The sequence below is a fragment of the Bos grunniens genome, chromosome 21 (genome assembly GCF_055505025.1).
Source record: "Bos grunniens cultivar Pamir isolate PY7600 chromosome 21, Bosgru_T2T1.0, whole genome shotgun sequence".
Taxonomy (NCBI): Eukaryota; Metazoa; Chordata; class Mammalia; order Artiodactyla; family Bovidae; genus Bos; species Bos grunniens.
The window spans coordinates 13,237,366-13,249,943 of record NC_141185.1 but is presented as its reverse complement, the minus strand read 5'-3'; the positions used below and the strand labels follow the sequence as shown (position 1 = coordinate 13,249,943).

Below are 12,578 nucleotides of genomic sequence, written 5' to 3'. Positions count from 1 at the left end.
ATTTATAGTGTATTTAGCTTTGGATTTTTATGTATTTATTTGGAGAGAAGGAAGGGCATGCAGTAGCTGCATTCTCTCCCTAAGCATATTCTGTCCCAGCTGTTACTGAAATCAGCTGATCTTCCCAAAATTCATCATGCTGACTGAAGGTGGACAGGGAGGGGCTCGTATGCTAGCTAGGGGCTCAGCCCTCCTGGATTGCAGTGATTTACCTATAAAACTAACCCTGAGTTTTGGAAAGATCCCAGGACACTGACGCTGGGAGAGAATCTTCTAGACAGAAGGAGTCCTGGACCCTTTGGTCCCTCTGCCAGACTAGACTGGAAAAGCCAGCTCAGAGAGGGGAAGTGACTTGCCGAAGGGCACAGCAAGCCAGGGTCAGCACTAGGAGGGACTCCGTGTCCTGCCTCACGGCCCAGGGCTCTGGCCACGACCCTGCTGTAGGCTTCGGGGGGTGGGGATGAGCGAATCCTAGCTCCTCAAAGAAAACTGGATCCTCAGAGCATGCGGTGGGCGTGTCACCCACCAGTTTGTACAGTTGGGGGAAGAGGATTCTTCTACTTTTTTGCAAGTTCCTAATCTAGTGTATTGGGGGAGCTGACAAAAGGGGAAAAAATAAAGAGGGAACAGAAGGAGTGGGCTGACTCAGATGTCGGCTCAACAAGGCACCAGATGACGCTTCTACCCGTAGAGGAGAGAGGTTGAGTGAGGACACTGGGGCACAGCAAGCTTTGGCCCCATTTAATCAGGGGAAGCTTTCGGGAGGACTCACCCAGGGAAGGGTCCCAGTGTGGGCATGAGTGTGATCTGCTCCATCCTAATAACTCTGGGCACCCCACACTCAGGGATCCTGGAGGTAGACAGAGAAGGCCCCGGGGCCTGGACTTGTCACCTCATGTTCCCTCTCTGCTCACCTTAAGCTCATCCTTTCACTCGGGGCTGAGACATGAAGTCTGGAGCTGCTAGTGAGGATGTCTTTCCATGTCCAAGGTGCCTGGTGCTCAGCATGTTACCTTTCTGACAATAGAGCTATCCATGAACGAGAGGATGGGAATGCCACCTCCGCACTGCAGGGGACTCTGAGGCAGGTAGAGACACCATACATTGTGTGCATACTAAGTCACTTCAGTTGTGTCCAACTCTTTGTGACGCTATGGATTGTAGCCCACCAGGCTCTTCTGTCTATGGGATTCTCCAGGCAAGATTACTGGAATGCATTGCCATGCCCTCCTCCAAGGGATCTTCCCAACCGAAGGATCAAACGCAAGTCTTATGTCTCCTGCGTTGGCAGGCAGGTTCTTTACCACTACTGCCATCTGGAAAGCCCCATACCATATAGTGGGTGCTTATTATATAGCAGGCACTCTACTGAAGTCACCTGGGCACTTTCAATAATCCTTTGAGGCACTAGGTCAGCTGGGAATGCTTTCAGTTCAGATAATACCTAGCCTATGGTAGCTTCAACCATAAGGCAACTATTGCTTACCTAATGAAAAATCTGGAGGCTTGGGGTCTAGGGCTAGTTTAGTAGTTAACAGATGACAGTGAGAGACTTTATTTTTTGGGCTCCAAAATCACTGAAGATGGTGACTGCGGCCATGAAATTAAAAGATGCTTACTCCTTGGAAGAAAAGCTATGACCAACCTAGACAGCATATTAAAAAGCAGAGACATTACTTTGCCAACAAAGCTGTCTAGTTAAAGCTATGGTTTTTCCAGTAGTCATGTATAGATGTGAGAGTTGGACTATAAAGAAAGCTGAATGCCAAAGAATTGATGCTTTTGAACTGTGGTGTTGGAGAAGACTCTTGAGAGTCCCTTGGACTGCAAGGAGATCCAACCAGTCCATCCTAAAGGAGATCAGTCCTGAATAGTCACTGGAAGGACTGATGCTGAAACTCCAATACTTTGGCCACCTGATGTGAAGAACTGACTCATTTGAAAAGACCCTGATGCTGGGAAAGATTGAAGGCAGGAGGAGAAGTGGACTACAGAGGATGAGATGGTTGGATGGCATCACCTACACGATGGACATGAGTTTGAGCAAGCTCTAGGAGTTGATGATGGACAGGGAGGCCTGGTGTGCTGCAGTTCATGGGGTCATAAAGAGTCAGACACGACTGAGCGACTGAACTGACTGATGTCTTCAAGACCCAAGTTCTTTCCACATTTCTGTTCCCTTATTTTCGAGGTTGGCTTTCAAGGGTCTTGGGTTTGTCACCTTATGGTTACAAATTAGTGGCTGCAGCTCCAGCCATCTCATCCATTCAAAAGCAGGAGGTCATGGGCAAAAGGCTTTCTTCTCTTAGGATCAGTCTTTTTGTCAGGGAACAGATGTTTTTGCAGATCCTTATTGACCACTCCTGACCGTGAGGGTAGCTAGGGAAGGGAGTGAGTGGCAGAGGTCAGTTACCAAAGAGATGGAGGGGACTGGTTCTCAGGGAACTAACTCACAGTGACTGTCACAGACAGGAACTATCATAGTCCCATTTTGCAGAGCAAGGAGCAGCCCTGGAGCAGTCACACAGCTCAGAGTGGCCAACTAAGGACCGAACTCTATAAGTCTGGCTCCAGAACCCGTGGACTGAAGTCTTACACAGAAGGGCCCCAAGGCTCAACACTCTGGATCTTCCCCTTTCTCTCTCTCTTTGCCAGTCCTCTCCTGCGCTGTTTTCTCATCTGTACAAGGGGTAAAATATTCTAAACCCCAGGGAAGGAGTTGCTGTGAGGTATTTAAAACCTCCAGCCAGGTGTCTGGCATAGAAACATGATCAGTTGATACTTGGTGGGTTGACTGGGTTGGAGGATACATAGGAGGTCACAATCCCAGCCTGAAGGTCACTGGCCTTGCATTCTTGTTCTGGCTCTGCCACCAACAAGGATGTCTTTTTGCATCTCTGAGTCTTGGTTTCTTTAGCTGTAGAGTGAGGAGCTGAATACATCTGTAGCTTTCAAATTTCGCCACTGAGCTTTGGGGGCCCCTCAGCAGCACCTAATAGAAGGAAAGTGGGAGGTACCCAAAGGATGAGGCCCCATTTCCTCATACCCCACAGCTATACCATTACCTACTGTGGCATATCAACCACTCCAAGGTCCAGTGGCTTGAAACAGTCACCATTTGACTTTCTCAGGATTCTATAGGTCAGCAGTTTGGGCTGGGTTCTGCTGAGTGGTTCTTCTGCTGGTCTCTCCTGGGATCAACCAAACAGCTGTAGTCATCTGGCAGTTTGACTAGGTCTGGATGGCCTGAGATGGCCTTGACCACCTGTCCGGCAGGTGGTGCCAGCTGTGGGCTGGGCCTCATGACTCCAGCAGACTCACTCAGCCTTCTGCATATGAGTTCTGGTTCAAAAGGGTGAGCATGGAAGCTGGCATGCCTCTTAAGGCCTAGGCTTAGAACTCAACACCACCACTGCTGCTGCGTTCTTTTGGTCAAAAGCAAGTCCCAGGCCAGCCTACCAGGTGCAGGGAACTAGATTCTACTTCTTGATGGAAGGAGCTGGAAAGAATTTCTGGCCATTTTTAATCTGCCACATAGATGATCTTTGATTCTGTCTTCCTAGCTCTAGAGAGGGCAATGGCACCCCACTCCAGTACTCTTGCCTGGAAAATCCCATGGACGGAGGAGCCTGGTAGGCTACAGTCCATGGGGTCGTTGAGGGTTGGACACGACTGAGCGACTTCACTTTCACTTTTCACTTTCATGCATTGGAGAAGGAAATGGCAACCCACTCCAGTGTCCTTGCCTGGAGAATCCCAGGGACAGGGGAGCCTAGTGGGCTGCCGTCTCTGGGGTCACACAGAGTTGGACACGACTGAAGCAACTTAGCAGCAGCAGCAGCAGCTCTTTGTTTGGAAAAAAAGATACATAATAATAATCATTAATAAATATCATTTATTTGTCAAATGAGATTGAAAGTGAAATTGTTAGTCATCCAATGTGTCCAGCTTTTTGTGACCCTGTGGACTGTAGCCCGCCTGGCTCCTGTGTCTGTGGAATTCTCCAGGCAAGAATACTGGAGTGGGTTGCCATTTCCTTCTCTAGGGGATCTTCCCAGTCCAGAGATCAAATTCAGGTCTCCTGCATTGCAGGCAGATTTCTTCACCATCTGAGCCACCAGGGAAGCCCCTATTTGCAAATAAAAATCTTAGCATCTGGTTTAGTGCTCAGTAAATGGTAGCAGTCTATAATAATAATAATAAGTATCTTTAAGTACATACTCTGTGCCAAGCATTCATATACATGGTCAACAATTCTCATGGAAACCCTGAGAGATGAATATTATTATACTCAGGCTCAGATGAGGAAATTGAGGCCAAAGAAGTAAAAGTAACTTGCCTACGGACACACAGCTGATAAAGATCAGAGCTGGGATTCAAGTCCCCCCGGGGGTCTAAAAAGTGGGCTGCCAGGGGGTGGGCAGGTAGAAAGAAGTAAGATGGGCTTGGGAAATTTGCACATGGACCTCCCCGAGGGTGCTGGAGTGGGAGCTCTGGATGGCACACCCAGCCCATTAGCCTTCTGGGTGCTCACCTGCAACGACCACTGTGGGCAGCATCTCTGTAGAGGATGAGCAGTGGACACCCAGAGAGGATGAGGGGCAAGGGGAACACGGGCAATTTACTCAGATGCTCTTCTCCTGGTACCAGCTTTGGCTGAACTCTGCTGGGTTTAAGCACAGGAGTTACACCCTAATCTAGAACACTTTGCAGGAGTTACCACTCGGCATATGTTCTTACAGTGAGTCGTATAATGACACTGTTTTTGAGGTTCTGTCTGTGAATACTTCCTGAAAGGGATCCTGTGACTAGCTGAGCAGCTAAACCTCCCCAAAGGGGAATGCAGAAGAGACCATCTTACTCCAATGGATAATGACCAAGGCAGACCACTGACCGGGGTTCTGCCTATAGCAGGCCCCTGTCAGTGCTGTCTCCCTCACTGCCATCTGGGCAGGAAGGGTCAGAGGACTCCTTAAGCCTCCTTCTCCCTTCTCCCCCCTAACATTCACCTCCCCAAACCCCTCACCCAGTGCATTATCTTAGTTTTTCAGATAAGAGGACTTGGCCATGGCAGAAGGAAGTGCTACAGGAGGCTCTGTGGCCATGCCAGAAGGGTGGGTGTTGGGCACTCAGAATTGGGAAGCTGAGCCCAGCCTGGGGTACTTTCCACCCAGTCTGCACCCCTGCCCTGCAATGACTAGTTAACACAGACTCGATGGCAAGAGATAAGTGAGATGTTCTCGGTGACACCCAGGTCTGCATCTCGCTTCTGCATTTCCTGTTTGCATGGCCTTGGGTTTCTTTAACCCCTCTGTGCCCTGAGTCTTCACCCATCAGAAGGAATGGTAATAGTGCCTACCTCACCCAGCCATGAGGGAACTGGATGATGCAGGGTGTAAGGTACCTGGTCCAGAACACAGATGTCAGCTGCTGTTTAAATTTCTGCTCCTTACTTGCAGCTGAACCCCTTCTCAAGGAAATCCGTTCTGAGTCTTTTTCACAAGAAACACATGTGGTAGACTGAGCCCCAGTTCTAGATGGAGCCTGAGACTGGGAGGTTGAGGAATGTAAACCAGCCATGGTCAAGGAAGGCAGAAGGAGATAGAAAATTAATTCTTAGTGAGCATCGGTAGAAACCCTTTTACCCCACTGGGTGCCTCCCTGCGTAACATCTCAGTTACTCCTTCCAACACAGAAGGGCAGGGCTTTGGTTTCATTTCTTGTTTCTGCTAGGTGGTCATGGGTGTTATCCCAATTTACGGATAGAAACATTGACGCTTAGAGAGGCTACGGAATGACCCAGGGCCACAGAGCTCATAGCAGGCTGCACAGGGCCCTCTGGGAGCCCAGGAAGAAATGCAGATGGTAACAGATCTTGACTGTCAAATGTAGATTTGACTCTTCCTGCAGTTGGAGGAGTTCCTGTCGGAGGGCTCTTATCTTCTTTCTTTCTCTCTGTGGAACAGGAGGGTGGAGAACAGGGTCAATGTCTCAGCAGAGTAAGGAAATCTAGAAATAGTTACATGCTGTGTGTGAAAGAGCCAGTTAGGTTGCAGGGTGGCATTGCAGGAGGTCCCAGTTGAAGCTGCCAATGGTGATTTGTCATTGCAGTCACCCTAGGGTGGGATCGGTGGGGGTCAAACAGTCCAGGAAGAAGGAAACCATCAGTAGAATAAGATATCTACATTGGAGACTTCCCTGGCAGTCCAGTGGTTAAGATTTCGCCTTCCAATGCAGGAGGTTATGGACTCAATCCCTGGATGGGGAGCTGAGATCCCACATGCCTCATGGCCAAAAACCTAATCATAAAACAAACAATATTGTAACAGTTTCAATAAGGACTTTAAAAATGACCCACATCAAAAAAATAAAAATTAAAAGATATGTTGTACTGTGGCCCTGACCCTCCATAGATCTCTCTCTCTTGCTCTCTCTAATAAAAAATTGTCCATCCTTCTGATAGGAATCCTTATTATCTTGTTTCATTTTCGTTTGTTAAAAAAAAAAAAGCTGGCTGGTGGCATTTTCCCCAGTGGGTCATGTTTGAAATCACTTCCTTGCCTCCTGTGCCATTCCTAGCACTCCAGGATGGCAAGGGGCATCTCTGCTGTGTACACGTGCTTCTGAACAATGACCTGGGCTTGTGTCTCCTCCTGCCCACACCCCAACACACATATGTACACCACCCTTGTAAAGGGAGCTCTTGTCCTCCAACTAGAATTTATGCTGGTTTGGTTTCAGTTCAGGAGGGCGTCAGCCTCAGCTCCTGCCTGGGCTCAGGGTTGAGGATCCAGCTTTGCTGTCTGCCTTCCCAGGGGCACCCCTGGCTCCTGCTGGGCACCCTTCGTTCCTCACTTACCCCACCCCTCCCACACACACATTCATTCACACATTGATGCACTTGTGCACACACTCACACACATTCACTCTACTCTTGAACAGTTCTCTGATATCAACTGTCCTACAATTCAATTCTGACACTACCCAAAGTGAACACAGACCCCATAAGTTAAAGGGAAGGTTCCTCCAAAGAAAGACTACTCTTAACTGCAGGTGCCAGACACAAACGGGGTCCCCAGGATCCTCACAGTTTTGACTCGGCTACAAACATGGCCCCCTCTTTAGATTTGATAATTTGCTAGAAAGATCCAGAGGACTCACTGAAAGCACTATGCTTATGATGACAGTTTGATTATAAAACTCAAGAGCAACTGAATGAGACACACAGGGATGAGGTCTGGGTGGGGAGGGCCACGCGGAGCTTCCATACCCTCTCCCCATGGAATCTGGGCACAACACCCGCCCCACATATCAGTGTGTTCGTGAACCAGGAGATTAAATCATTGCCCCGGACTTGAACTCAGTCTGCAGTCCCTCTTGCCTCCCCAGAGGTAGAAGTGAGTCTGTGGGTTCCAGTCCTCTAATTATGTGACTGTCTTTCTGGGGCAGCCCCTTCTTTAAGGTCCCACCTGAGCCACCTGTTAACATAAACTCAGATGTGGTCCAGAGGGGCTCTTTATGAACTGTGAAAGACCCCCATCATTCAGGAAATTCCAAGGGTTTCTGAATCTCTGTGCCAGGAACTGGGGACAAAGACCAGATGTATTTTTTTATAGCACCCACAGGCTTATTCTCACACACACATACTCATTCTGTCTCTCTCTCTCTCTCTCACACACACACACACACATACTCATTCTCTCTTTATCTCACACACACACACACACACATATACTCATTCTCTCTTTCTCTCACACACACTCACTCACTCCCACATTCCCTCACACATGCCGGTTCCCATGGACTTGATAGGTATGAGATACTTGGATCTTGATGAAAGTGAAAGAGGAGAGTGAAAAGGCTGGCTTAAAGTGCAACATTCCAAAAACGAAGATCTTGGCATCTGGTCCCATCACTTCATGGCAAATAGATGGGGAAACAGTGGGAACAGTGACAGACTTTATCTTCTTGGGCTCCAAAATCACTGCAGGTCGTGATTGCAGCCATGAAATTAAAAGATGTTTGTTCCTTATCCATCTCGTCAAAGCTACAGTTTTTCCAGTAGTCATGTATGGATGTGAGTTGGAACATAAAGAAGGCTGAGCTCTGAAGAATTGATGCTTTTGAACTGTGGTGTTGGAGAAGACTCTTGAGAGTCCCTTGGACTGCAAGGAGATCAAACCAGTCCATCCTAAAGGAAATCAGTCTTGAATATTCATTGGAAGGACTGATGTTGAAGCTGAAACTCCAATACTTTGGCCACCTGATGTGAAGAACTGACTCATTTGAAAAGACCCTGATGCTGGGAAAGATTGAAGGCAGGAGAAGAAGGGGTCGACAGAAGATGAGATGGTTGGATGACATTACCAACTCGATGGACATGAGTTTGAGCAAGGTCTGGGGGTTGGTGATAGACAGGGAAACCTGGCATGCTGCAGTCCATGGGGTCACAAAGAGTCAGACACAACTGAGCAATTGAACCGAGCTAATGCTAACCTATATCTCTGAAGAGGAGCCAAAGTGACCTCTTTTCTTTTCTTTGAAAGGTGCATTCATAAGGGCGGTTCAGGTCCAAGTGAACATATCAGTTCAGAGATGTTGCTGCTCACAGCAGGCGAGGCTGTGCCAGGAGTGCAGAGAGGCACCTAGAGGAGAACCTGCCTCCTGCTAGGTCCCCGAGGAGGTGCCTTCCAGGTGGGGTGCTGGCACCCCCACCCACCTCCCATTTCTGCCCCAGAAGCCTCTCTACAGCCTTCCTCCACTCACTGGATTCTCAGATTCTCTCCAGCCTGCCCTGTGTGAGGAGAGGCTGGTAACCTCATTTCTAACCTCAGTTCAAGGACTAATGGGTGCCTTGTGTCCCTGCTCCCAGCAAGCACTCTTCCAGAGAGCAGACGCTTAAACCAAGAGACCACCCTCTGTGGGCTGGGTACGGAGCTCAGGATCTCAAGCTAAAGGGCCTGAGCTCAGATCCCAGTCCCATCCTAAAGAGCCTGGCAGGCTATGGTCCATTAGCAGAAAGTGTTAATTGCTCAGTCATGTCAGACTCTTTGCAACCCCGTGGACTGTAGCCTACCAGGCTCCTCTGTCCATGGGATTTCCCAGGTAAGAATACTGGAGTGGGTTGCCATTTCTTCCTCCAGGGGATCTTCCCAACCCAGGGATTGAACCTGGGTCTCCTAAATTGCAGATAGATTCTTTACCGACTGAGCCACTAGGGAAGCCCCAAGGGGTTACGGTCCATAGGGTCCCAAAAATTTGGACATGACTGAAGCAACTTAACATGCATCAACAATTTAATGACATTGAATTAACAATTCTAATACTATAGCAATATAATCATAAATTTGTTGTTGTTCAGTCGCTAAGTCTAGTCCGACTCTTTGCAACTGCGTGGACTGCAGCACGCCAGGCTTCCCTCTTCTTCACTATCTCCCAGAGTTTGGTCACTTTCATGTCCATTGAGTCAGTGATGCCATCTAACCATCTCTTCTGCTTCCTTCTTCTCCTTTTGCCTTCAATCTTTTCCAGCATCAGGGTCTTTTCCAGTGAGTCAGCTTTTCGCATCAACTGGCCAAAGTATTGGAACTTCAGCTTCAACATCAATCCAATAGTAATCAGTTGCAATGGCAGGGAATTTGGAGCATCTCCCAAGAGGTGGTGGGACAGTGCCTTGGAGAGAGAAGGGAAGAAGCGCCATCTCTCTGTTCCTCCAGAGCCTCTTATGTGTGGGGCCATGTACTCTGGAGGTCCCAGTGGCCCTGCTTCCCAAATTTTTCTCAGCATCTTTGACCAGGCTCCTGGTCTTCAAAACTCTAGCCTGGGCTCTTGGGAGGGGCTTAGACCCCTGGTTGAGGTTGGAGGAGAGGGGGGGACACAGTGACCAAGTCTTTACTCAGGAAAGGAAGGACTGACCCTTCCCTGGGGGGAGGACCACTCCCTCTCCCTCTTCCCCAGGGGGACACCATGCCCTGGAGGCTGGGGAGATTCCAGAAGGCCTCTATTATCACCTGGAAGGAGGGATGAGCCTGAGTGGGGCCAATGGAGAGGAAAGACAACATTTTTAAAACCACAGAGGCTGTGAAAGGAAGCAGGGGCTCCCTCCCCATGATGGCCTTCTGGGGTTGGGGGGCACAGCCCCAGGGTGGCTGTGGCTATGACAGGGGAAAACTTCAGAGTCACAAGCTCTTTAGCTGAGCAGAATGGTCGTCTGGAGAGGAGAAGTAAAAGTGCTACTGCTAAGTCGCTTCAGTCGTGTCCGACTCTGTGCGACCCCATAGACGGCAGCCACCAGGCGCCCCCGTCCCTGGGATTCTCCAGGCAAGAACACTGGAGTGGGTTGCCATTTCCTTCTCCAATGCATGAAAGTGAAAAGTGAAAGTGAAGTCGCTCAGTCGTGTCCGACTCTTCTCGACCCCATGGACTGCAGCCTACCAGGCTCCTCCGTCCATGGGATTTTCCAGGCAAGAGTACTGGATCGGGTTGCCATTGCCTTCTCCAAAGTAAAAGTGAGGCATCTGTAAACACACTGGCTCTGGTTTAGACTTCAGGTAATGCTTGGTTACTACAGCACAAATAGGTCCTCAGGGCTCAGGAGCATCATTTTCGACTAGAGTAAATCCACAGAAGAAGAAAGGACTAGTTCCCCCCATGCGGGATGTGGGGAACAGAGAAGGGCTGCATAGCATGGGGTCTAGAGCGTGGGTATCAGTGACCTAGGCTGAATCCCAGCTCTACCCCATCAGCTGTGAAGCTTTGGCCAGGAACAGCCTTCAGGGTGTGTCCTGGGGCCCAAACCCATACAGGTATTTCCTCAGTCTGTCTTCACACCAGCCCCAAGAGCCAGGTCCTGTTAGGGTCAGGGAGCACCTTCCATCATCTGTGAAGCAGGGATAACAGCAACACTCATGTCACAGGGTTATCGGGAGGATCAAGCAAGTAAACATATGCAAAACATTCCTAACAGTTGCTGTCACAGCACAAGCTGTATATTAGTTATTTGCTATTTTTGTTTCCATGGGAAAAAAAAATAGTGTGACTTGACTAATATCTATGATTGTTTCCAGCCTCCCCTAGAGCATGTGCGCTAGGGTGTGAGTTGAGATTCAGCCGTTATGTTTGTGCTTTTCTAAAAGTAGTCCCCAGACCTCTACCTGTACCAGATTCAGCTGATTCCAGACCCAGACCCACCCCCAACAAACCAGCATCTCAGACGGTGGGGACACAGGAATCTGCCTTGATTTAGTTGAACTCCACTTCCATACACAAATGAGAAACCGAGGTTCAAGGCTCCATGCCACATGTGCCAGGTGACACATGGCTCTTGGGACAGAACCCCTACTTGTCCTTGGGAATGCTAGACTCCACCACCCTGCCTCTTGGTTTCTGGAACCTTCCAGATGACTCCCATCTCACAGCTGTCCTTCCAACCTCCTGCCACATCTTTGACTCATGGAGTGCCCTCTTCCTCCATTGCAGACGTTCCTGGTCCGCCGGGACAGCAGCTTGAAGCACCTGGTGCTCTGTGTCCACTTCCCTTCCCTGAACGAGAGCTCATCCGAGGTGCTCGAATACACCATTAAAGAAGAAAAATCGAGTGAGTACCATCTTCCCATTCTGCCTCCAACCACACAGCGGCAGCAGATGCTACACCCTGTAACCACAGACACTCCCCTCAGGCCAGAAGGCTCTAAAGTTAGAAGAAGGGGGGAAGCTTTCATCTGCTGAAGTTGTTTGGCTCAGTTTGTTCTGAACTCGGGTTTATCACTCAAAGTCAACGTGTTCGCACTCACCCGTGTCACAGCTCGATGGCTTTGCTTCCTCAAGGCCCCTGTGAAGTTTCCTTTTGTTTAGGTCATGCTGAAGAAAGGGAAAGAAAAGAGGGGAAATGTCTGGGGCCCTGGATCCTAGTGACAGCTCAGCACACAAACTGTGATCTTGGACAAGTCACTGAACCTCTCTGAGACTCAATTTTCATATCTTTCAAATGGACAGAATAGTCTCTTCCTGTGTGTATCCCACTGCCTTTGTGAGGGTCAAATGGACAAGCACTTTGAAAAACAAAAATCCTGTGTGTGCCCAGGGGTGCCAGGAGGCAGGCTTGGGCCTCTGTGGAAAAATGTTTGGGGACCCCAATCAAGGGTTGGTTTGTGTGCAACTGAAAGTGTTTGGGCTTCCCCCTCCTCTCATGCGCCATGCCGGTATTAAGATCCGAAAAGCTTAATTGAAGAAATCTGTAGACTATTCTGAGCACCAGCTCAGGTCCCTTATAAATGGATCCAAGAGTGTGGGAAGCTTTTTATTCTTGGTTAGCAGCAGAGTAATAACAGTTAAACAAAGATAAAATATTTAAGTGTTTAGGATAGAAATACATAAGGTAATCAAATGTTTGCATAATTGAATGTTAAATGTTGTTGTTGCGTAGTCGCTAAGTCGTGTCGGACTCTTTTGCAATCCCATGGACTGTAGCCTGCCAGGCTCCTCTGTCCCTGGGATTTCCCAGGCAGGAATACTGGAGAGGGTGGCCATTTCCTTCTCCACGGGATCTTCTCAACCCATGTCTCTTATGTCTCTTTCAT

The 12,578-nt window shown here is 48.9% G+C and overlaps 1 protein-coding gene across 1 annotated transcript in view; it reads left to right on the top strand.

Moving 5' to 3' along the window:
- Positions 1-12,578, top strand: part of RIN3 (Ras and Rab interactor 3) — a 136,251-nt gene that overhangs the window by 48,994 nt on the left and 74,679 nt on the right. The window contains exon 3 of the mRNA XM_086363179.1: positions 11,479-11,596. Within this exon, the coding sequence (XP_086219305.1) occupies positions 11,479-11,596 (118 nt within the window). The remainder of the gene's footprint in view (positions 1-11,478; positions 11,597-12,578) is intronic.